Source organism: Myotis lucifugus, unplaced genomic scaffold, assembly GCF_000147115.1.
Source record: "Myotis lucifugus unplaced genomic scaffold, Myoluc2.0 scaffold_59, whole genome shotgun sequence".
NCBI classification, from domain to species: domain Eukaryota; kingdom Metazoa; phylum Chordata; class Mammalia; order Chiroptera; family Vespertilionidae; genus Myotis; species Myotis lucifugus.
In genome coordinates, this window is record NW_005871107.1 from 6,374,943 (window position 1) to 6,401,224 (window position 26,282).

The window sequence follows — 26,282 nt, forward strand, 5'->3', positions numbered from 1 at the left end:
GGCCCTGCTCTGTGTGTGACGGGGTAGAGCCATAACCTCCCCATCGGCCCTGCCCTGAGTGTGACAGTGGCGGCGCCCCAACCCCCTGATCGGCCCTGCTCTGTGGGTGATAGAGGGCGGCGCCCCAACCCCCTGATCCACCCTGCTCTGTGTGTGACAGGGGGCGGTGCCCTAACTCCCTATCGGCCCTACTCTGTGCGTGACAGGGGGGAGCTCCCCAACCCCCTGATTGGCCCTGCTCTGTGCGTGGCAGGGGGTGGCGCCGCAACCTCCCCATCGACCCTGCCTTGAGTGTGACAGGGGGCGGTGCCCCAACCCCCCAATCAGCCCCACCCTGAGCGTGACTGAGGGTGGCATCACAACCTCCCAATCCGCCCTGCTCTGTGCATGACAGGGGGTGGCGCCCCAACTCCCCAATCAGCCCTGCTCTGAGCCTGACCAGGGGCTGCACCTAGGGATTGGGCCTGCCCTCTGCCACCCAGGAGCAGGCCTAAGCCAGCAGGTCGTTATCTCCTGAGGGGTCCCAGACTGCAAGAGGGCACAGGCCGGGCTGAGGGACCCCCCCTCCCCCACCGAGTGCACAAATTTTTGTGCACCGGGCCTCTAGTTGATTTAATAATAGTTATCACCATATTGAGAGGAGATAGTATTATAAGAAACTTAAATCCTTATTTAAAATAATAAAAAAATCAAATAATACAGGAGACCGATAATGCAAAATATATATATTACTGAAAAATATGGGAAGAGCAAATACCAGAAGAAATAGCTAGGGGGTCAAAAGACACTACTTTTGGTAAGTGGGGCTGCACAATGGGGAGGTGTGAGATAGCAAAATGCTGTATTTGTCAGAACACTTTAATATGATTTGACTTTCAAAAAAAATTAAATGTTTTATTTTGAGACAATTTTATATTCAAACTAGAAGCCCGGTGCATGGAATTTGTGCACTCAGGGTGGCCCCTTAGCCTAGCCTGCGCCTTCTCGCAGTCTGGGAGCCCTCAGGGGATGTCTGAATGACAACTTAGCACTGCTGGCAGAGACTGGAGAGGCTCCTGCCACTGCCACTGCACTCCCAGCCGTGAGCCTGGCTTCTGGCTGAGTGGTGCTCCTCCTGTGGGAGTGCACTGACCACCAGGGGGCAGCTCCTAATTTATTGTCTGCCCCCTGGTGGTCAGTGCGCGTCATAGCAACCGGTCATTCCACTGATGGGTCTATTTGCATATTAGCCTTTTATTATACAGAATGCAGTTCTAAGAAATAATAAAGAGGGGCAGCAACAAAAATGGCAGAGCAAGCAACTCTAAAAAGTTACAGGTAGTAAGTAGCTCTGAAGTAATATATACGGGATGGGACAAAAGTAGGTTTACAGTTGTTCATATGAAAAATAATGCAATGATTAATAAATAATAAACTTTCCCATATTCACAACTGTAATCCTCTTTTTGTTACCCATCCCCCGCTACTCCCCCCACCCACACCCTCCCTCATGTATTTGGTCTTTGGCTCCAGTTCCTGACACAGAGCTCCTAAATTTCTGACCTTTGGGCAGTAACTGGGAAAGTATGAAGTCAAACCCATTCCAGGGAGAAACTGGGAGCTGTGCATTAAAAAAAACAAACAACTTTTTATTGATTTCAGAGAGGAAGGGAGAGGGAGAGAGAGATAGAAATATCAATGATGAGAGAGAATCATTGATCAGCTGCTTCCTGCACACGCCCTACTGGGGATTGAGCCAGCAACTCGGGCATGTGCCCTGACGAGGAATAGAACTGTGACCTCCCGGTTCATGGGTCAAATCTCAACCACTGAGCGACACCAGCCAGGCTGGGAGCTGTGCATTTTTGCCGGCTCCCTCTATGCTGGGCCTGGGGTATGGCCATGGGAAGTGCTTGCATAACCAGTTGAAACGCCCTCTTTGTTTCCTGTGTTCCAGGGACTTGTGAGGGCCGAGCCCCATTGGCTCTCAGAGCTGGGTGATTTGGAGCCAGTCCCTCAGGTGCAGCATAGAAGTTGGGAACCCCAATTTATAGTTGATTGATCAGACAAATGACAGCCTGGGACTTGCGACTGACATCTGCAGTGGGGGACAGCTTTGTAGAACTGTGCTCTTTACTTGTGAGGTCTGTGCCTGCTCCAGGTAGTTAGTTTCATAACTGAATTGTAGGACACCCAGTTGGTGGCTAGGTAATTGGAAAATTGATTTATATGAAAACAAAAACAAAAACCCAACCCTACACATTTGATATCAGAAGTGTTCTGAATAGAGAAATAGTTTTCCTTTCAGTAGCCAAGCCCTCAGGAGCTTTGGCGCCCATGAGCCCTTATTGAAACAATTATCTGATGACAGATTCCAGCTGACTGAAAGATACATCAAAACAGAGGCCTCTGGAATGAACAAGCTGTGGTAGAAGGCTTGAGAGTGAGCCCTAAATCGATTTAAATGTGGAAATCTGTCCAGGAAGCTGAAGAGTTATGGTTGCAGAACCAATTTTAAATTTATAAACCTTGACAATGGTTAAATACACACCTAATTACCAACACTTGGGGTATGGGAGAGTGAAGATGGTTGGATTATGAGTGTGCTGATAATTTTATCTTTCATAGGAATACATAAAAAATGCTGCCTAATGTTGATACATAGAGTATAAATGATGAGTCCATATTAAACTTTTAGGTAATATTTCTTATGAGCCTTTAGGGATCTTTTAAGAAGGAATATCTCATGAAGTAAGGAAATATTTATCTGAAAATCAGCCATTTCTTAAGTGCCATTTTAGTTTATTTTTCTTCTGTTAAAAACCAAGTAAAATTAAATGTAAAACATTTTTTTAGAATGGTATTACAGAAAAATTCTTTGTTTATAAAAGTATTTCTACTAGCCTATCTTTCAAAATGTATGGAGAGACATCTGGGATGATAGATATCATTTAGTTTTTTCTAAGTAGCAACATTTTATTTTCCCTTTTTTGGGGGTAATTTTCTCCATCCTTTAATATTTTATATAATGAGCATATATTATTAAAAAATAGTAGTAATTACTATTTTAAAAATGACTATTGTTTAATCACTCAACATAATATACTTTTTTTTTGTGGTGGATAAAGTTTGAGGTTGCTGAAATCTCCAATGTTATTTCTTCTGCTCCATGAAATACATAAATATACATTACATAAATTTACATTTGTACACATTTAAAACGTTTTACTTATAGATGTTATTTTTAGATTTTTGTAAACTTCAGATAAAAAATAGCTCCTTGGGTATCTGGAATAAATGGAAAATTGCAAATGTATCTTCATATTAAGTAAAAGCCTTAAGCAGAGCCACCATAGGAGCAAAATATTTTACACCAAATCTTTATTATTAATAACAATAAAATAACATCTGGATTAAACCTGAACCAGGTAAGAAACTTAATTCCTAAGCCCTGGAGGACATCATTGTGCTTTCTTACTAGTTTAATTAGATGTTTCAATGAGGTTATAGCCGCAAAATCCTGTCTTAAAATTTTGAGAGGCTAGATTGAGGATGAAATGGAAAGAAACTAACTTATTTGGCACCTGTTATGTTCTAGGTACTGTACAGGAGATATTTTTTAAGTTTCCATTTACTTTAAGTCATTTTATAAGCTTCCAATTGATTATACATTCTGCAATTCCTACTTGGTGTGAAATAGTAGAGTCTTCAAACTATCTACCTAATTATGTGAATAAAGTGGATCAGTGGATCACTCAGAGAGATAAGATAGCCCAATGCTACAAAGATGAGTGTCCTCTTGACCAGGGGTCATCTGTAGAATGAACTATGCATGTCTACGTATTCTAACATGAGGCATTTGTCTGCTCAAATCACACATCAAAGGCACATTTTTTTTTTCTCAGTCTGGTATATTGCATTTTTACTTCACTAACAAAAATGCTGAGTCTGCGAAATCTTACTAAACTTAAACCCTACCTCATCCTCTATAATAAGAGCTAATATGCTAATTAGACTGAACAGCAGAATGACCATCCAGACCACCTTCTGGACAAAGCCAGGGCTGCAAGGGCCAGCCAAGGCAGCTGGGGCTGCAAGGGCCGAGCCCCTTGCACGAATTTCATGCATTGGGTCTCTAGTATAATATAAAAACTACAGAGCTCAGAGCTGCGTCACCCTGATTACTTTCTCTTCATCATGAGTAACAGCATCTCTAACAGCTTTTAATTTAAAATCAGCCCTATGTAAGGAAATTGTGAATATGCATTTGGAAAAAAAGCCCATCAATGTCTTTCCTTGGTTTGCTGGTGTCCATAATAAAATTTGTTATTGTCTTCTCTGAAGAAGTGAACATTTTGGGATAAATGAAGTAATTTTGATATGAATTTGACTTGTAGTGATGTACCTTTTAATAGTATGGCCATAGTTCAATTCTGAATCATTTATTCCAAAATTATTGAAAATGTTGTGTTTTTCCAGCTTTGACTTGCAAAGTAAAATAATATATTATTTTTTCTATTAATAAATTCATATCTAACTAAGGAAATAATAAAAATTTTTTGTTTCTGATTGTTTATTGCTAGCATATAGAAATACAATAGATGTGCATGTTGTTATTGCAACCTGCAATCTTGCTAAACTTATTTGATCTTTTTTTTTAGGTTCCTTGGGGTTTTCTACATAGACAGTTAAGCCATCTTCAAATAAGTATAGTTTTCTTTCTTTCTTTAAGGTTCTTATGCCTTTTCTTATGTTGACTTCTTGTGCTGATTAGGACTTTTAGTCTGATGTGGCTAGAAGTGGTGGGAGAAGACATCCTTGTATTTGTTTTTTTTACTTTTAGACACACTTGTTCTGCTGCAAATTTCAGGGAGAAAGCCTTCTGTCTTTCACCATTACATATGATTTTAGCCATAAGTTTTCTGCAGATGCTTTTTATCAGGATGAGGAAGTTCCCTGCTAATTCTGATTTGCTGAGTTTTTTATTGTAAATGGATGTTGAATTTTCTCCAATGCCTTTTGTGCATCGATGTGGTTTTTCTTTTTTAGACAGTTACATAGTAGATTGCAGATTGCATTGATTATCTAATATTGAACCGACTTTGTATTCTTAGGAGAACCCGTGTTGGTGAATAAAGATTAAGATTGCATAAAATGTGAATTTGAGATTGTGAAAGGCACATAAAACCTATCATGGTATGGTAGTTTCTAACATGATCATTGATGATCCTTACTTCCTGTTATTCATATCCTGTATAGTCCCCTCCCACATTGCATGGGGCTGTTTTCCGTAGAATGCTATGGAATAGATGATGTATCCTTTGAGACTAAGTCATAAAGGTATTACTTCTTCCACTTCACTCTCTTGAATCAATTGTTCTGGAGGGCATTAGCAGCCATATTATGAGGACACTCAAGCAGACATGTGCAGAGGCTCATATGAGGAACAACGGATGCCTTCTTGTAGCCAATTTGCCAAATACATGAGTAAGTCACCTTGGAAGTAAATCTATCAGCCCTGTTAAGGACTATAGTCTCAGTTGACATTTTGACTGCAACCTCATCAGAGCCCAAACCACTCAGCTAAGTCATTCCTAGATTTCTAACCTACAGAAACTGGGAGAGATAATAAATGCTTCTTTTGAACTAAGTCATAGAGTCATTTTATATGCAGCAATAGATAGCCGATACATATAAAAATCCTTAAAGACCTGGCATTGCAGGATTTAAGTCTACGAGTCTCTGACTCTGGCTTTTATCAGAATACCACAAAGAATCTAGCCCTTGTTTTCAGGGAGCTTTCAGTTTACAGGCATTAAGTATATAATCACAAATTCTATGCCAAGTGCTGTAAAAGAGAACACCCATGGTGCCTTCGGAAGCATAAAGGGAGATCCAACACTTATTAGCTGGTGGATCTATGTTTGTGAAATGAGGCTGGTAAGACCTGCCCTTTTGGCTTTAGGCATGTGGTGAGGAGCACAGCCAAATATGATATAAAAAGGCAAATTTTAGCAGAGCAGTTCTTTGAACCATAAGCTGTGATTGTTTGTAGAAAACAAACTAGTGGTGCATTGGAGATGCCAGTCTGGTTTCAGGAGAGAGTCTCTTTACAGAACCACCTTAAGCAATTTGGATTGTGCACAGCTAAGATAAAAGCAAGTGTTAATTTTTAAGATAATACAAATATTTCCATGCACATTTGGAAAATTGTTTACTTCACAAAAAGTTAAGGATATCATAAAAAACACTGGAGGATTTTCTGAATTGCAAATAAAATAGTCAACAGTTTAAATGAAAATAAAGCTGATTTAAAAGTCAAATAAACATTTTAAAGAATGACCAGATACTTGGTTTGTATGCAGAGTTGTTTACCTACCAGTAAATGAAAGAAATGCAGTATGGATAAGGAGCACTTTGCGTACAGTACTCTGCACATGCCCAATTAGGACTCATGTTCGCTCTTTGAATGAGAAGCTGACAATTGGTTCAGTTAGAGGTGGTTGGTCAGTGGTGTGTGTCAAGCTCTGGGAGCAGGCAGAGAAGATGTGTTTTAAAACAGGGTTCTGTCCACGTCCCAATCATATCTGGAATACAATAAGTCCTGTTCAGATTTTCAACACATCTCTGATGTCTTGCAAAAGTTAATGTGGTTTTAGTTTGTGTTGGAAAAATATTGTGAAGGGATGTAAAATGTGTTTAAAAGATGCTGGCATAGCTCAGTGGTTGAGCATCAACCTGTGAACCAGGAGGTCATGGTTCAATTCCTAGTCAGGGCATGTGGCCGGGTTGCGGGCTCAATCCCCAATCTGGGGTGTGCAGGACACAGCTGATCAATGATTCTCTCATCATTGATTTCTATCTCTCCCCTCCTCTCTGAAATCAGATTATGCATTTTTGTGCTTTCTCCATCCTTCCTTTTAATGGGTCCCAATGCACACTCTCATTGCTGGCATATTGTGTTATTGCTTTCTTTTCCCTATGCTCATTTAAAAATGTTTATATACAGTTGCCTATTATCAGCTCTTTGAGAAAGGCAAGGTAGGCACTGTACCCCATCTACAGATAAAGAATCTGAGGCTGAGAAAACCTACAAGTCCTTCTCAAAACTAACTTATGGCAGGCTCAGCATTAAAACTCAATTTTCTTAACATATCCATTTCATTTCTCCACAAAAGCCAAACGCTGTTCATGTTTCCCTCTTTGTAGGGGCTTCATGCATTCATTCATTATGCATGCTTACATTCATTCAACAGAACTACCAAATACCTTCCATCTGCCAGGTAAGGCACTGGGACAATAGTAACGAATAAGATAAACACTTCCCTGGTGCTTATAGTAGCTGAATATGTGGCAATAGCTCCAATTTATTGGGCACCTTCTGTGTAGGTCATCATATCTAAAGGTCACATGCAAATTATGAGGTACTATCACCTCCACTGCGCAGATACAGAAACTGAGTCGTAGAAAGATGAATAAACTCTTAATATAGTGCCAGGGATGAGGTACTTAAGACTATATAGTTACTGCGGCAATACACCCATGGTCTCAAAGAACAACAGGTAGCTTAGCAAGATGCTGGATCTAACATGTGTTGTAAGGAGTTGGAAGGAAAGAGGTGAGGGGGGACATCTGGTGAAGGGGCGCTGCTGTCTCACAGCTGCTTACAGCACAAGCCGTGACACATGGTCTGCCAATCAGGGCCACATGGGTCTACTAATCTGTGATACAAAACAAAAGGATCAGCCTTTCACTTTTAAATAATGAACCTCTAAGTCACCAAATCCTATTTCACCGGTGATATAACTGTCTTCAAGTGCTGGGAGAGGGAGGCCTGCTGACAGGTCGCCCCTGTCCGTTCCGGTTAGGGAGAGTCCGTGAGCTGGGACATGAGCCATCTCTAAGCAAGGGGGCAGAGAGGCCTTTTTACATTGAAAACACAGACTGCAGGCTTGTGAGTTAAGGAAAATTACATCAAGTGCATTTCACAGTTGTGAGTCTGTTTATATTCCTCAGAAAACCCCACAATAAAAGAGCAATTGCATCTTATTAGCAATAAACGTTTTCTCCGAAGAGCTGCTCACCCTGTTTAAACCCCAGGTCTTGAAGAGGCTGGTGCAGAAATTAATGAACCAAGTGGAAATGGGAAGACTGAAGAGCCACGGTACTGGTGAGAAGAATAAGCAAGTTGAATACAGTATGAGAAATGGGCATGTGAGTCCACAGTGCACTGGCGGACTAGCTGCTCAGGTTCCCACACGAAGACCATGTCTCATGTGTTTCAAGCAACATAATTTCAGACACAATTGCACACTTCCAGAATGGGGACTTTAAAAAAAGAAGTACCACAAAATGAGCAAATTTGAAGGAGAAATTGGGTTTTCAAATGCTAAAAAGAGAACAAACTATATTAGATATTTATAAAAGGTCTACTCATCCTGACTTAATATTATATATCAAATCCTGTGAAACATTTTCCCAGAAATTTTTAAACATGAATAGCAAGGTTATCAGGAAGAGGAAAATATATCAGGGTTGGGCAAAGTAGGTTTACAGTTGTGAGTAAATGAAACACAGTTTATTTTTGTATTATCACTTATTAATTATTGTATTGTTTTCCATTGAAACAACTATAAACCTACTTTTGCCTCATCCTGTATGCAAAGGCTCAAATATGGAAGAGACCAAGATACCCGAAAGAGAGATAGTAAAAACAACCTGACTTGGACAATGGCTAGATGTGAGTGGTGTGAGAAAAAAAAAATCTGGGGTGACTTATAGGTGTCCAGCCTGGGGAGGGGCACTTTCATTGATGGTGGTTGTTCTCATTTGTGACAGGGGCTATGGGGGGGAAAGCCTCAGTGTTTCTCAGTTATTATCTAGGAAATGGAGAGAATAGCAGCTATCCTGTGCATTTCATGGCGTGCTGGAGAACTAAGTTAATTACATAAAAAGGCATGAGGGAGCTTTGAAAATGTTAAAGCCCGAATGTAAGGTATAGTGGCCTTCATCGCTGCGGAGCAGTGGTTTTCTCAATGTGCCTGAGGCCTCCCAGTTGCATTAGAATCACCTGAAGTTTGTTAGAAATCGAATTTGCCCCACCCCAGGCCTAGTGAATCAGAAACACTGGGGGAAGGGCCCAGCAATCTGTTTTAACAAGCTCTCCAGGGATTCTGTGCCCAGGAGAGGTCTGAGAATACTGGCAGGGGATAGATAGATTTTCCAGTTTGTTGTGGGAAAACATATATTGACTGAAGTCCAGTGATGCAGTTGAGCCTGGATCTGCCCCAGAAGAGGCTGTAAAACATGTTCTCCTGCCCTAAACCCTCTTAGTTCCTACTTTATCCTCAGGCGCCTCTTTCTTATATTTTGCTGGTAAAGACTTGGGTCAAGAAGAGCTATGGACATTTATGTTGAACACCAAAACCTGTTGAAGTCCATAAAAGGGGAACTCTTCTTTAAAATGAATTTAATTAGCCCTAGCTGGTTTGGCTCAGTGGATAGTGTTGGCCTGTAGACAAAAGGGTCCCGGGTTCAACTCTAGTCATGGGAACATGTCCTGTTGTGGCTCGCTCCCCAGTAGGGGGCATGCAGGAGGCAGCTGATCAATGATCCTCTCTCATCATCGATGTTTCTATCGCTCTCTCCCTGTCCCTCTCCTTTCCTCTGTGAAATCAATAAAAATATATTTAAAAAATAATAAAACGAATTTAATTAAAAGCAAAGAAATTCAACTTTAGGCAGCAGCTTTGAACTCTGAAGGGGAAGAAATCTGTAATGTGGTCACATTGAAGATCCTTTAGGAAAGTTCTTCCATTTGACATTTAAGATGCTTTTTATATCAATGAATGCCACTTCGGAAAAAATATGACATTTTCTGCGGCATATCTATAGAACTTGTTAAAAAAGTAAATACATGTTAAAACGCATGTTTGAATTCCCAGGATGTTGTCAATTCCAGCTGGTTAACATCTTGCTTTGCTTACTTCTTAATGGAACATAAATCCCTCACAGGGAGAGCACCAGTATGATAGTTTTTAGTGGCTTTTGCCAAGTTATGGTTGCAAGAGATATTTGTATTTCAGCCACTTAAAAACAACCCCTTCCTGCCTCAATGCATGCTGAAAGTTGGTTCTGAAAATACATAGTTTGAGGCCATTTCTGGATTTCATCATATTCTATCAGCTATCAGAGGGAATCATCGTGTACAAAGAAGAGAAGAATGTAAGAGTCTGTTTCTAAATTTCTGTTTTTAAAAGATAGTTTGGAAGCATGGGCTTTTGGGGGGGATACATGAATAGTGCCAGTTGGAATTATTTCAAATTCAAATTTCTAAGCCCCACTGATCCTCAGGTGATTTGCAAAAAGCACCCGCACTGTCTTTAGTGGATTAGATGTCTGGTTAATTTCAAGCTCTTGGTATTGTCAATTCTATCTAAAGTATAATATTTCAGCTGCTTTAATTTTACACAAGATTTTGAAGAATCTGCAAGATTTATTAAGAGTAATGAACTATATCTGAATAAATTATAACATTAAGCTATTAAAAAATTCAATTCCATAGGCCATTGTAGGTGGTATAGGGGTAAGATTTGTAGTATCCTGCTAAGGCTGAAAGCATAGGGAATGTGAACATTAAGAAGAAATCCTGAATAATTCATGCGAGAGTTTATTATTTACTATCTGAATAAAGAAAATGTATTGAAATTCTCCTTACCTGTCATGAAGAATGCCCTAAGCATTGCTATCTTTTTGAGCAAATCATCTCTTTCACTTTTAATGGAACATTTTAACCATGGTGAGGAGATAAAGTGTTACACTGATGAGGTTCACATTTTGTATCTATGACTCTGCACCAGCCAGAGCACTCTATGATTCTCACTGCCACCAAAAACAATGCTGGGAGCATCCCCATATTTAAAATCCAGGACCTCATCATTGTCATTAACATTGATCCACCTTCTATCACCCATCCCTTCATCCCTTCGTCTGACTGGGGTAGAGGAAAACAAGATCATGGAAAGAGTTAGTATAAAAAGTTGGAGAGCCCTGGCCAGCTTGGCTCAGTGGATAGAGCGTCAGCCTGCGGACTGAAGGGTCCCAGGTTCGATTCTGGCCAAGGGCACATGCCTGGGTTGCGGGCTCGATCCCCAGGAGGGGGTGTGCAGGAGGCAGCCAATCAATGATTCTCTCTCATCATTGATGTTTCTATCTCTCTCTCCTTCTCCCTTCCTCTCTGAAATCAATAAAGAAATATATTTAACAAAAAAAAAAGTTGGAGAGTGTGCCCTGACCAAGTGGCTCAGTTGGTTGGGGTATCGCCCCGTACACACACACACACACACACACACACACACACACACTGCAGGTTCAATTCCTAGTCAGGGCACATACCTAGGTCAGGGAGGCAATCAATTGATGTTTACCTCTCACATTGATGTCTCTCTCTCTCTCTCTCTCTCTCTCTCTCTCTCTCTCTCTCACAGTGAGATTGCTTCAATTCAAGGTTAACTAAAATGGATAACTATAACTGATAAATATGTATTTTCAGAATTGATAACAAAACTGATAGATTTAGGACAAGGAGATATTTTCCTGGGAAAGCAAGCAATTCTGTAGCAACTTTTAAATTACTGAATACATAGGGAGAAAGCCTCTTGTTTTTAATGAAGTGGGAACAATAAGGAGATAGTTTTGAAGTACAAAAACCTGTGTGTGGTGGCTCTCACAACATTGGAAATGAAGTGGTTGGATAGCAAGAGCTCTTGGTTGCTGCCAGGTGAGCCATATTTCATGATGTCACTACAAATGCATATTGCTACTTGCTGATGGGACCCCTTAATGGAATGGGCTCTGAGCTGACCAGGGTTTGGTTTCTCTCAGGCAGCCCTTGCCCTTCCTTTTGCTCAGTTTTAGGGATGTGGGGGCAGAGGGTGATTCCTGCAGGTTGCATTTGAAAGGCCTCTGAACCATCTGGTTTCTGGCTAGGTCTGGTCAATGGGAGCATGGGTGGGCAGGGGTAGAAAAGAGTGGGGGCTATTTCTCCTCCTCCTTCTGTGCCTCAAGACTCTATTCTGGCAACAATTCATCTCCTCTGTGTCTCCAGTTCCCTCTGGATAGGCACTCCAGGCTTCAGCTTTCCTCAGGGAAGCTGCCCCCTGGATGCTGGTAATACCTTCTCCCTCTTCTGTCTCTCTAGGCAGGAGTGGTGGCAGCACCTGCTCTTCCTGATCTCTGGGAGCTCTCTTTCCTATCTGGCTGGTAAGCTCCTCCTCCAGCTGAGTAACCCACTCCTTGCATTCAATTCTCTAGGCCAGGGGTGGTCAGGGAGGCAATCAATTTATGTTTGCCTCACATCAATGTCTCTCTCTCTCTCTTTAATATTAGTTTGAACCATTAAAAATTGCTGATATTCAACTGTTTGACCTATAAAAATGGCAATCTCATGCCTGAAGTAGTTTCTTGTTTTTTGTGTGGTTAGATTCTGACTTCTATGGGTCAACTAAGGAAGGGAACCTTCCACCAAAAAGGGGAAGGCCTGGCAGAGGAGATGCAGTTGGCAGAGGGCACAGGGGCCCAGGATGCAGCTGGGATGGGCAAGCAGACAGGGAGCAGCAGAATCACCAGGCCAACCCAGGCAAGGCACACGGCAGCCAGATTTTCCAGGTCGGGCCATATCAGAGCCTATAATCTTAAATAGACTGGCTGAGTCATTAGGGAAGGGGCAATAAAAAGCTGACTCCAGAACCCTACTGAAAAGAAGTTATATTTCAATAAACGCATGGAAAAATCAATACATTTCTCATCCAACATAATGCTTGAGTGATTTACAACAAATTATCTTGTCATCCTTTTAAATACCTTATCTATATTGTTTATGTTTTTGTTTGGACTGTTTTACTTCTACTCTGCTATCTGGCACCAACTGCTGGACAAATTTTCAAGAGCAGTTCTGCTTATAGAAGGTGCTTTTAGCAAGACTTAGTTCTGCTTGTGCTGAATCTATTGAATCCTGAGGCAAAAGGAAAATTGTGTGCCCCTGTATATACTTAACAAAGTATCCTCCTGTATTGTGAACCAAATAAAAAAAGTTAATAGAACCATTATGGTAAAAAAAACCACACCTCACCACTGAGCCACACCAGCCAGACTAGATTAGAGGTCTTAAAATTATGTTCAGTGGGTGTGTCTCAGTGGCTGAGCATCAACTTATGAGCTAGGAGGTTCAATTCCAGGTCAGGGTACATGCCCTGTTGTTGGCTCAATCCCCAGTGTGGGGTGTGCAGGAGGCAGCCGATCAATGATTCTCTTTCTTTTCTTTTTTCTTCTTTTTTAAAAAAATATATTTTATTGGTTTTTTACAGAGAGGAAGGGAGAGGGATAGAGAGTTAGAAACATCGATGAGCCAGAAACATCGATCAGCTGCCTCCTGCACACCCCCTACTGGGGATGTGCCCGCAGCCAAGGTACATGCCCTTGACCAGAATCGAACCTGGGATCCTTCAGTCCGCAGACCGATGCTCTATCCACTGAGCCAAACTGGTTAGGGCCAATGATTCTCTTTCATCGTTGATGTTTCTATCTCCCTCTCCCCCTCCCTTCTTCTCTGAAATCAATAAAACTATATTTTAAAAAATCCTATCTAATAATAGACAAACATGGTAATTGACCGTACCTTCACTACGCCTCCCATTGGCTAATCAGCACGATATGCAAATTAACTGCCAACAAAGATGGTGGCTAATTTGCATACTGCAGGCAGGGCCGGCCAGTGTGAGCCACCATCTGGGCCCCCATGTGCCGCCAGCTGGGACCCCCGTGTGTGGCCCTGGGCGGCGGGGCTTGGCGGTGTGATCGGCCCGAGGAAGCCCTATTCTTGCAGGAATCCTTCTGCAATGGGCTTCTAGTTATTATAATAAAGTCTGAGGAAAAACACCTGCTCGAGCAAATGCTGAGTACGTTGGCTTTGGATTGGTGGTGAAGTCACTGCAAACAAAGGCCTAGATAGGAATCTGCATAAAGATACTTCATTGAGATTATAGGTTTGCTGAGAAAATTTGAAATGGGAAAATGCCTTGAGAGTAGAAGAGAATGACACTTGTAATACAACTTGTCCTTTTTAAGCAAAGTGGGTATCAAAACTGAGGGCTGAAAATGACCATTGCGGGGACATTGCTCCAAGCTGCGTAACATGTCAGACTGGATCTCTTCACCAGCCTGTGTTTCATAAGAGGAAGCAGACAACTTAGCAATGAGGAGAGAAAATGAGACTTCCTGGGGGAGAAATTCACTAGTTTATATGTGAAGGCTATAAACTTAAAAACAAAACAAGCCTACAAACCAACAAAACCTCAGATGATCCTCATGGGAACAGGAGAGTTTCATATCTTTTGGATATGATGAAGCATGGATTAAATTGTTCCAGAAATGAGACTTTTTACATAGAACTAAATATAAGAAAAATATTCTCAAAATCATTTTTCTTTTTCCTTAAAAAAAAAAATCCAGGAATTCTGGGCACTCATAGATGACTCAAGTAGCAGTTCCATTTTCCTTAATGACTATTAAGGCAGTTAGGGCCTAGGCAAGGCAGTACTCATTTCCTGGCTTTCTTTGGTTATGCTTAACTTTCTCTTTGCCTAAGAAGAACAAACTTCATTGACAGAGGCGTTAAGTGAAAAGGCTCAGCTGGGATGAAACACAGACTGTCAGGCTCCCACAAGTCTTACCCTCTCTGTCATCCCCAGGAGGATGGGCAGGTCTTCCTCCTGAACATCAGTCTGTCGGTAAAGTCTTGCTTAAATTTTCACTCTCATTTCCATGGGAGCCATTAAAAGGACTCTGCCCCAGAGAGCAATGTGGGAATCATGAGTAAAGTTTACAAGAGAGTTAGCCAATCACAGGCACACGGCACGGGAGCAGCGCGGCTTTGTCCGACTTAAAAGATGAATCTGCTTCCTTGAGTTAATTCTGCTTTTCTCCTTTTCCTGAGCTCCTTGGCGCTCTTTCCTACTCCTGGCCCTCCATCAAATGTTAATCTTTCTTAATGATTCTCCCAGGAAAATGCTTGAGTTGCAGCCACAGCCTCCCTTTCAGGAAGCCCCTGCATTTCTACTCTTCTATTCCCAAGGTCTCTATCCTTGTTCAGCTTCTGTTTTGTTGTCCTCCAGATTCCCCGATTAAAACAAATATTTCCCACAACGAAAAGGTCCTTTTAGCTATTTCAGTTGTAGTCTGTCTATCTCATTTCCCCTCTCCTGGCCTTCCTACTCCTCTCCACTGCCCAGTCCTCCCAGCTGTAATATTTCTTGCTCCATTTTTGAATAAAGCATCATGTCTAACTACCTCTATTTAAATTTCACATACAAAAGATGTTTATAAAAAGTGGTGCCCACAATTTGCTTAGTACCCTTGAGTGTCTCTGGCTTTCAAAGTTGAAGAAATTTACTGGAAGATCATTCAGGAATGTCGCATATAGACAACTGAGAATCCTGACTAAAATTATTGCCTGCACTCACTTAAAGACCCAAGTCAATGGTAATTTGTCATCGTACAGAATGAAAATCTGGATTGAGAATTTAAAGATATAATTAAAAAAACACACACAGATAAATAAGTACTTAATCTGACAATACAGAAAACTTGCCAAATAGCAACGGAGAGTTGTTATTTTTCTATCTCATTCATTGCCAAACAAGAAAAATAGAAGAGAAACTGAAAATTCTCTTTTCACTTGTTTTACTCAATGGTCAAAAGATGTTAAATTCTCTCTGAGATTAATAGGATCTATTTAAGGATGAAGATCCCATTTTCCTGACATTTACATTTTTTAAGGTCAGGTGGATGATCTGACTGGTCACTTTGAGCAGGAGGGCATGACAATTACAGAAATTTGCTCAGTGACCTGTGTAGACTCCCCTTCTACTAGTATAAGCTGACCACTGCCTGCAACTTGTAATCTACTGATGCTTCAGAAATGCAGTTTCACCTTCTCAAAACTTAAAAACTAAAGGAAATTAGTCATGAGCATTTCCATCCATGCCCCTCAATCCATTTATAAATAATTTTGCTATTCCTAATTTAGTATTGCTAAGATGTCACTTTCTCTCAATGCAAGAGTTGTTTCTTTGATTAAAATGCTGATCGTATTATAAAACTACAATTCTCCATAACAGGACCCACGGTGACATTCCTTCCCCATAGTTTCAGAGTTGACTCTGCTCCTGGTTACTCTCTGGCCTCAAACCATTTGCACAACCATTGCTTCCCATTCTCTGTAGAAATGGGCAAAAGTAGGGCAGAAACATTTGCCTTCCCATCCAGATTGTCATGTTACCTTGTGTGGGTCAAGATAAGAGTAGCCCCGCTGGCATGGCTCAGTAGTTGAGCCTTGACTCAGGAGGTTATGGTTCGATTCCTAGTCAGGGCACATGCCTGGGTTGCAAGCTTGATCCCTATTAGGGGGGTGGAGGGGGGTGGAGGAGTGTGCAGGAGGCAGCCGATCAATGATTCTCTCTCATCATTGATGTTTCTCTCTCTCTCTCTCTCTCTCTCTCTCTCTCTCTCTCTCTCTCTCTCCCTTCCTCTCTGAATCAATAAAAATATATTTAAAAAACAAACAAACACAAAGAAACAAAAAAGATAAGGGTACATGAAGCAGAAATCCTTGTAGCTATAAACACTTGAGAAGTGCTATCCAGTGGGCATAGGTGACTGGAATGAGTGAGATGCCACTTCGACCAGCTAGCCATGTTACCTCTGTGCTTCTCTCCCCATGGCTTTCTTCTTGGCAACTTTCTCTGTGGTCTCATTCCATTTCCTGCACCCTCTTCTTCTACCAGGGGCTCCTTCCAGTTCTCCAAATGCTGACTACCTATTGTTACTAATGACAAGCACACCTGCTACACTGTGACTGAGGGCATTCCGTCAGGCAGCTCTGCGTGCTCTTTGTGCCAGATGAATTGTTGAGCTATGACCTGATTCTGCCTCTTCTAATCCTGGCTTTGCATTTTTTTCCTGCTGTCCTAATGTATGAAGGCCCCCTCTTTCTTACCTACCCTGCTGAGCTCATTCCAGACCTACTGTGATGGTTAAGTTTATGTGTCATGTTGGCTGGGCCACAGTACCCAGATATTTGGTCAAACATTATTTTAGATGTTTCTGTGAAGGTATTTTTACCAGTAAGATGAGATGAACATTTAAATCAGTAGACTTTGTATAAAGTAAATTAACCACCATAATGTGGACGAGACTCATCCAATCAACTGAAGTTCTTAATTAAAAAAAAAAAGACTTCTCCAGAGGGAATAAAAATTCTGGCAGCAAACTTCTTCCTGGAGTCTCCAGCCTGCTGGTGCACCCTGCCGGTTTTGGACTTGCCAGACTCCACAGAAGCCAATTCCTTAAAGTGTCTCTCTCTCTCTCTCTCTCTCTCTCTCTCTCTCTCTCTCTCTCATCATCATCATCATCATCATCATTCTCCCCCCTACCCCAACACACCCCATATTGGTTTTGTTTTTCTGAAGAAACCTGACTAATACATATACTGAACATTGAACTTACCTCTATGTAAAATCCAACTCACTTCTATGTAAAGTTCAAACCATTTAAGTGGGCCCTTCCCAAATATATATCAAAAACCCCTATTCTCTGACTTGTACTGATTTTTCAAAGAAAGAAAGAGGAGAATGGGAAGGAGTGGGGAGAGAGAAAGGGAGAGAGAGAGAGGGAGAGAGAGAGAGAGAGAATGCTGCTCATTGTGTTCCATTAGGTTTTAAATTCCAGGGTGTCTCATGTATAGCATACATGACGTGGAAGTGTTCAACCACATGGTGATCCAGACTCTTCTCCATCCACCAGTAGCCAAAGTTGTCTCTGGTTTATTTTATTTTAAAAAATAAATCTCTGAGTCTCATCTTTCTTCTCTCCTCCTTCTGCTCCTACCCTCATTTCTGCCCCCAAAGCTTCCCCCCAGATGTGGGACAAACCCCTCACTGCCCTGCTTTTTATGCACCAACCTGTGGCAGATTGACTTTCCTAAGCTCCATTGTCATCACCCCCCTTTATTTCCTGAAAACTCAGAAGAAACTCTCCCCCCAACTTGAAGGCCCTGCTTAATACATATCCCTTCTCTACTTATTTATCTGCATTCCTCTCTGAATCTCACTCCACCCTCTGCCTCTTTGCTTATGAAACGTGTTCTACCTGCATAGTCATTCCCTTCCCTTCAGCAAAGTGGTGTGCACCACGGGACCCACTGAAAGCTCCGGGGATGCCTTCTTTGATGCCTCTGCTTCTCCCTGATGTTCTTCTCCTCTGATCTAAGCAGTTCTATATATATGTTTAGTCTACATAAAAAATTCAAAGTAGTCTCTATATTTTATAGATAAATCTTACATTGTGCTTATTTCGTGTGTGTAGGTCTCAAATAGAGAGAACAAATGGCAAGTGCACTGTGGCTCAGGGTAAACGTAATCTTTTCTCAGAGCCATTCTCTCTGCTTGCTGAGCAATGCTAATGCGGTGGTATTGAGTTCCCCAGCACGGCATTTTAACTTATCCCTAAACCTAGGCCTTGGAAACATCACAGGCATCTGTGACGGTGCACTCTTATCCTAAAGATGGGATTGCGTTTTTGACAGCGATGTATTTCCTCCCATATTTCCCCCCATCAAAGTCACCTTAATCTCTTTCTTCCTTTTGTCTTTTTTTCTGAGCACTTTCTCAATTTTTCACATTTGGTAAATGAGGGATGTTTTTAAGCTAAGATTTCTGTTAAAATGGCCATAATGGCTTAATTTTGAAATGCATTTAAGGGTTTATTCATGCAGAGACATTTTCCTTGTCATTAAAGCTATTTTCCACAAAGGGAAGATCCAGGGACCAGTGCTCAATAGGTTTATGCTAATTGTTTCAGCTCTCCCCAGTGGGAAAGGACACAGAACTGAGCCCAGAGGCATCCAGATAGCGCCTGCGGGACTGCAGGGCTCCTCAGGGCTCTGTGGTGTGGAGAACACTTCTCGCTGAGCCTGGCACTGCGGAGGGGCTGGCAGCTCAGCTACAGGGGGGAGGATACAAATCCAACTCCTGCAGTCTGTTAGCGGCCACTCCAAGAAATGAGAAGGGATGGAATGTAGATGCTAAACTGAAAGTAAAATAATATGACAGATGCCAAAAACCTAGAATTAAAAACCCAAACCACTGGGTTTTTAGAATGGAACCTCTAAATTGGGATGGGTGGCCCGACTGATGTGGCTCAGTGGTTGAGTGTCGACCTATGAACCAGGAGGTCACGGTTTGACTCCCTGCAGGCACATGCCTGGGTTGCAGGTTGATCCCCGGTAGGGGGGTGTGCAGGAGGCAGCCAATCAATGATTCTCTCTCATCATTGTTGTTTCTATCTCTCTCTCTCTCTTCCTTTCCCTCTCTGAAATCAATAAAACAATATATTAAAAAAAATCATTTAAATTGGGATGCATAGGAGGGTCAAGTGCTATGCTACTAGCTCTATAGATTTAAAGTAACCTTGGAAATAGTTTCCTAAAGCTGGTCACAAAGAGAATTCCTGAGTCCTCATGAATCATTATATTTATCTATTCATGTGGCATAGTTTCCTGTATTTATCGACCTCTCCTTTTCTCTTCTCTGTAAAATATTGGACAGATCAATAAAAAGCACTGCTAATAATGGATACTTAACCTCCCTAGTTATGGAAATGTGAGCCAACAAAAATGGATGGAAATATTAAAAGGGACCATGTCACAGATCCGAGAACCAGTGAAAGCTGGCATTTCTTGGCAGTGCTTACTAGTCTCACGATCATAAAGCGGTAACAGGAAGGCAATATTTTGGACAGTGAGAGGCATGGCCAAAACCAGTCCCTGGTTTAGTGCTGACACTGCAGACACATATATTACCCCTTCCCATGGATGAGCCTCTAACAGATATTGCTCATTAATCAGGCCAGCCTTCCTTGATGAAGCTATTCATGGCCTCAGAATTCTTCATAATGGTTTACCTCTTAAATACTACTCAAATCAATCCACCTCTGTCAGTCTCTCTTCTATCACCCAAGTCCAAGATGTCACCATTTTTAGCCTGGATTGCTCTTCTAATCGATTACTTGCATATGCCCATCTCCAACTAATTCTCCACAATGCAGGCAGAAGATCTATTCCAACTTAAATTACATGTGTCATTCCTTTGCTTAAAACTGTTTAATGATTCTTGACAAGGCTTATAAAGCTCTGTTTCTAGAACTTCATTGTTTTCTACTTCTCTCTAATTCTTTGTGCTCTGGCTACACTGGGGTTCTTCACTTCCCTTCAATATGCCAGCTTCAGCCATTCTCTTCTGCCCAAACTCCCCAATTTACCATCCTTCCCCAATTTTAATTTTTGCCGTCCTGCCACTCAGATCTCAGTTTAAATATTACTTTCTTAGGAGAATCAATGGGCTTTATAGAATTAATAATAAAGAGTATACATATTTTGTTATTTATAAATTGTGTGCTATAATATCCTCTGTATCAGCAAACTTTTATAATATATATATATCCCACTATTTTTTTTGAGATTGGTTGTTCACATTCACCAGTGCACCACGGATAAGCTCCAGCAGCCACAGGGTGAATTGGCTGTATTGGTTTCCATTCCTTCCCTGTTTCAGTTCCCCGTTACTTTACTGCATTTCCTGGGATCACCTCTGCAGCAAGCTACTTATGATCAAATCCTCATCTCAGGGTCTGTTTCAGGGAAGACTCAGACCGTGATGGTCATAAACTGTGTCTGCTTTATCCCCTGCACCTAATAAGTACAACTTAAATAACTGTTGAATGAATAAACAAATGAGCACAGCATCCCAGAGATCCACTGCTACTTAAGTGAACCTTTTTGACTCTGGTTTACTGGCACATGGAGAGTTTTCTTGGATCTGTGGCCCCCAGTGCCCCCAGAATTCACCGATGATAGACCAGTCTTCCAGCTAAGGATGTGCAGGGAAGCTTTGCGGAGCCTGGGGGAAAGCAATGTGCACTAGTGCCCTAGGAGGTAAAACCAGAGAATGAACTTAGTGTGATGTGGAAGGAGAAAAAGAGCTCCTTGAGAAAAGAGAAAAGAAGGAGAGATAGTGGCATTAAGGTGAGATGTTGCCAGAGCTACTGAAAACATAGTATCATCTAAGTATGTGTGTGAGTGTGTTCTTATAAGGACTGTGAGCCTGGGAGGGAAGGGAAAGCTACAATTTTCCTACGACAGATGCTTCTACTTACTTTTGCTTTTGCAGAAACGGCAGCATTTATCTCAAGAAACAATGTGGTCAACTGTTCAGTAAAATGTTCAAAGGAGATTAAAATAGATCACTACTCTCCATAAGAAACTGGATCGAACCTTGGAGAGGGAATGGGGAAAAGCTTAGAATTCTGAGAGAGTGAGGGTTCAGCAGCAGGTGCAGCAGGGAAGGGGAGGACTATCATTCAATATGGAGCCAAAATATGGGGCAGAGCACTGAATATCCCCAACTTAAAATTTGAAGAGCACTGTGACCTCCTGATTTGTAGATTGACACTCAACCACTGAGCCTCACCGGCCGGGCGTGATGGCTAACTTGACTGTGCCATGGGTGCCCAGATATTTGGTTAAACATTATTTTTGTGTGTCTGTGAGGGTGTTTCTGCATGAGATTAACATTTCAATCAGTAGATTAGTAAAGCAGATTGCCCTCCCCAATGTGGTGGGCCTCATACAGTCCTCTGGAGACTGGAATAGGACGAGAACGTGTGAGTAAGGGAGAATCCATGCTTTGCCTGGCTGTCTGAGCTGGGACATGACCTTCTCCTGCCTTTGGCCCAGAACTTGGACTGAGACTTCTACCATCGGCTCTGCGGAGTCTCCAGCTTGCTGACTGCAGACCTTGGAACGTCTCAGCCTCCCTAACCACGTGAGCCAATTCCTTAGATGAAACCTCTTTATACAAGTATAAGCGCTCCCATTGGTCCTGTTTCTCTGGAGAACCCAAACTAATACGGGGAATAAAAAACAAAATGTTTGACAGCGGGATAGTTCTGCCTAAAGTTTGCTTCTTCACCACTTAAAATGTTGCAATTTATTAAGGCTGACATTTCAAATGGAATGTCTAGCAAGTGAAAAAGTCTGTAATTTGGAAGAACACTAAAGAGCTTCTCTTTTGATAGATGAGATGATCGTTCTAATAGGCAAAAAGAAAAATGTATTGCTGCCTACACACACCTAAAACAAACTATACAGAAATTTCTATCCTAATGGTTTAATATTATTTTTGAACAAATTGGATGTATGTGGAGGAAGAATGTTGAGTTTCTCCTATATGTTTATGACTTTTATTTATATGAAACAGGAGTAATTTCAACAGGTAACTGGCTCTGCAAGAAAGAATGGGTTGGGATAAACGGCCCTAAAATATTAATAATAGAAGACCTCAGAATTCTATACAAGATACCAATTCATTTAGTGTTCTAGGGGCATATTTTATCAGTACTTTATCTCAGGAGGATTAGCTACTACATTAAACTGCTTAAGCCGAGAGAGTTCTATGAGCACTTTACTAAGATTTTAATGGCTTCGTGGGCGTTTGGTGACACTAACCTTAAAAATCTTCCAGGCTAAAATTACCTCAGTAATTCCATGGTGCAGAACTTTGGAGTCTTAGTTGTCCTTTACCTGTGCCTTTGTGAGACCCAGAACTGTTTCCATGAGGGAGGAACACTCAGTCTTGTCTAGAGTGTTCTTCCCCCTCCCATTTCCATGTATGTAACTGAAATGCCTTTTTATCAAGAATTTTTCCTAGTTAGGGACTTCATTTTTCATTAGGATAAGTCATTTCTATCCCCACTTGGGCTGATTATGAAAGCATATGGATCTGCCTTAAATTGGCCACAGAATATTTGCACTCTAGGCTCATGTCAGCAAATATAGTGCTTCTTGGTCAATACTAATCAAAAACTCAGTTATGAGATCTAATATCTATTTATAGAGCATTGACTGAAGGTTATGAAGCACATTTATTCCTCTAGATACTCTAAAATCAATCCTGGAATTAAGGTGGACTGTCAGAACCCAGCCCCTCAGAGAAGTGCTGTAAATTGGGCTCTGGCATTCATTACACATCTCTAGTGAGGGCCCTAAAGGAAACACCTGACACTGATTTTATACAGAGGGAGGTTAATGGCAGACAGGATTCTCTTCCTTATGAGGATTCATAGGAGAAATTCTTTCTCCTAAGCAATTACCATGCTGAAAGCATGCACATGAAATTACATGACTTGTGTTATCCTCATTGCACAGTCTGCTAAGAAGCTCCCAGCCAAATGCATCAACCACCTAAAACAAGTTGAAAGAGCTTTATCAAGTTTATTTTGTACACAAGTTTCCCTATATAGTCATCTGATTTTTAAAAAGACATATTGAGGTGAAACGTGGCATAAAATTCACCACTTTAAAATTAACTATTCAGTAATTGTAAATTCGTAAATTCACAATGTTGTGTAACTACCACCTCTACCTAGTTCCAAAGCATTTTCATTACTCTGTCATCTGACTTATTTTCGTTGTATCGTTTCTCCATTGTTATTCAAGTCTTTAAAAATAAAATCTTATAGTATTTTATGCATGTCTGTAATTCATCACAGTTTTTTTTAATAAGGTAGGATTTTAATAAACAAATTATAAAAAAGCCAAAAACCTAGTGACAGGCCCCAGTGCAGGAGACTGAGGAGGAGTCAGTCAGGGAGTAGGAGAACCAGGAAGGAAGTCACTTGTGAGAACCAAAATAAAGTTTCATGATGAGAGTGGTTAACGAGCACCACACACCAGAAACATCAAGTGAAATGAAGATGGGAATGAGGTTGCTAAATGGATTAATTAGGAAGCCATTTGTGAAAACTCTGTCCCTGTAATCTGTGATTGGAAGTGAAAACTTGTGAAACTTTGTGGTGATTAGGAAGTGAGATAGAAAGACCCAGAAGTCTATTAAAAAATAAAAAAATAAAAAAGACAGCATATGAAATAGAGAAAGAAGAGGCTGGGTTTGAGGGCAAAGTAAGTTTGAGAGAATATGTATTTTTAATGATGAATATATATAAAACTAAGCCAAACATAGTATAATAGGTGGAGGAAACTTGAATGACCTTGGTTTTGCAACCAGCTGTAGTGTGACCTTGAGCAAGGACTTCACATCTCTAGGCTTGGTTTTCTCATCTGTGAAACACAGTAGCTTAACTAGATTACATCTATGCTATATTCATGAATAAAAGGAATGTATACATAAAATGAGAACAGTAAAGCAATTTTGAAAATACAATACTTTCATCATAGATATACTATTATTTTTATGAATCTATCTGAAATGCTGATCTTATAATAAGTTTCTATGATATAATATTGTTATTATATCCAGTGAGCACTTCATATCAATTATTTCACCAAAAGATTAATTTTGTTTTATCAAACTAACTTTCAAATGATTTAAAAATCAATATAGTGGTGGTTGATGTGAAATGTGGTTGATTAAAATTGGCCATAAATTCTTTGATAGCTCTCCCATCAAGAGATAAGTTCTGTGTTCCCTCCTCTTGAATCAAGATGGGCTCCATGGCTGCTTCGTCACTAGAAAGTGAGCAAGTGACACTATTTCTTGGCCCTTAAGAGAGTGACAGCTGTCTGTCTCTTGCAACACTGACTTTATGCATCCAGCTGTGATGCTGTGAGGAAGCCCAAGCAGCCCCTGGGAGAGGCCTAGATAGAGCAGAAATGAGAGCCCTGCCAACAGCTCTGGCTGAGCACTGATTTGCCAGCCAAGTAGAGAACATTCTGGAAAAAGATCTTCAACATTAGTGGAGGTACTCTCATTTACATAACGGGGCAGAGAAGAGCTGTTGCCACTGGTCCCTGCCTACATTTCAGATTTATGGGAAAAATAAATTATTGTTGTTTTAAACCACTAACTGCAGAATTGGTTTGTAACAAATGTTGGTTAACATGTATTCACTGGTAATCATGTAAATAAAATATAATCTGTATAGGTGGTTCTGCAGTTGTGACATGCATGTGTTTGTGAAAAATGTAGTATTCCATAAAATTGCATACTAATTGCATACAGGTTTATGAGGAAAATAGGATTGAGATGGACCACTCAAAACCTGTAGACTTTTGTAAAGAAGAACTCTAACTAAGACAGGAACAATCCTATTAAAAATATCAGCCATAACACATCTCCACCGACATTTGCACTTCGAACCACAATGTATCCTTAATCACCTTGTATCGTGGGGTTCATGTTTCCTTAGAGACATCTTTACTTACCGTTTCATCACAGAACTGTATAAAGTGGAACGCATAGGGGTTTCTGAAACCACTGAATCAGCTACTTCTTGCACCAAATAGACTCTTCTTCAGAATTTTCAGGTGGGTTTTTTAAAGATCTTCATATATTATTAAAGATTTCTCTTTAATTGTGAGCATGTTTGACCCTATTGCCTCAAAAATGAACATGTTTGGAAATTCAGAAGTGAATCAAGAAGATTTAAATGTTTGCTGACACCCTTATGGATCAATTACATATGACCTAACCGGTGCTAAAGAAACACACGTAGCAGAACAGACAGTATCAATGGTCAGCCTGTATGTGGCAAGTAGGAATCCATATACTGATTGTGAAGGCCCAATCCTGTGTTGCCATAGTCCCTCATTGTGGACTTGGGCCTTATGACCTACCTTGTCTTGGACTCTCAAATTTGAAGTCCAGTAGGGAGGGCTGTTCTGTGTGGGTAACTGTTGAGGCTGCTTTGGTTTGAGTTTCTCTTCCCAGGTCCATGAGGAAAGGGGTGCTAGTGCTCTCTGTGATCCAGGGGACTAGAGCTGAGGGAAGGACATGCAGGGTGTCCTTTTCAGAGGAGGGTGGGGCAATGGACTGCTGTCCTGTCGGCAGTGCTGGGTGAGGAAAGCTTCTCTGGGTCAAGGGGGGCTTTGTCACTGGTCTTTGAGGTAGTGTCATACATGGATTTCTCAAAGAGGATGTTGTTATCTAACATAGACTTTGTGGGAAGGAAAAACTCACCAGGTAGACTGTGTCCTTCTCTGTCCACTGTCTCCAGCCTGGGTTGACCAAGAGGAAGTTCTGGACTCAAAGTAGCATCCTGGAGAATGAATTTAGAAAGACATGTGGAGAAGGGACTTTTTTTTTATATGAGAAGGGCTATAATATATATATTTTTCATTTAAGTTTAAGCAAGTCAGTTTAGTTGACTTGAATCTACTGTGGATTCTGATATAG

The 26,282-nt window shown here is 41.0% G+C and overlaps 1 protein-coding gene across 1 annotated transcript in view; it reads right to left on the reverse strand.

The window, feature by feature from the left end:
* The window catches only part of IMPG1 (interphotoreceptor matrix proteoglycan 1), a 116,008-nt gene that overhangs the window by 35,695 nt on the left and 54,031 nt on the right, over positions 1-26,282 (reverse strand). The window contains 1 exon segment of the mRNA XM_023754312.1: positions 26,063-26,145. Coding sequence (XP_023610080.1) covers positions 26,063-26,145 — 83 coding nt within the window.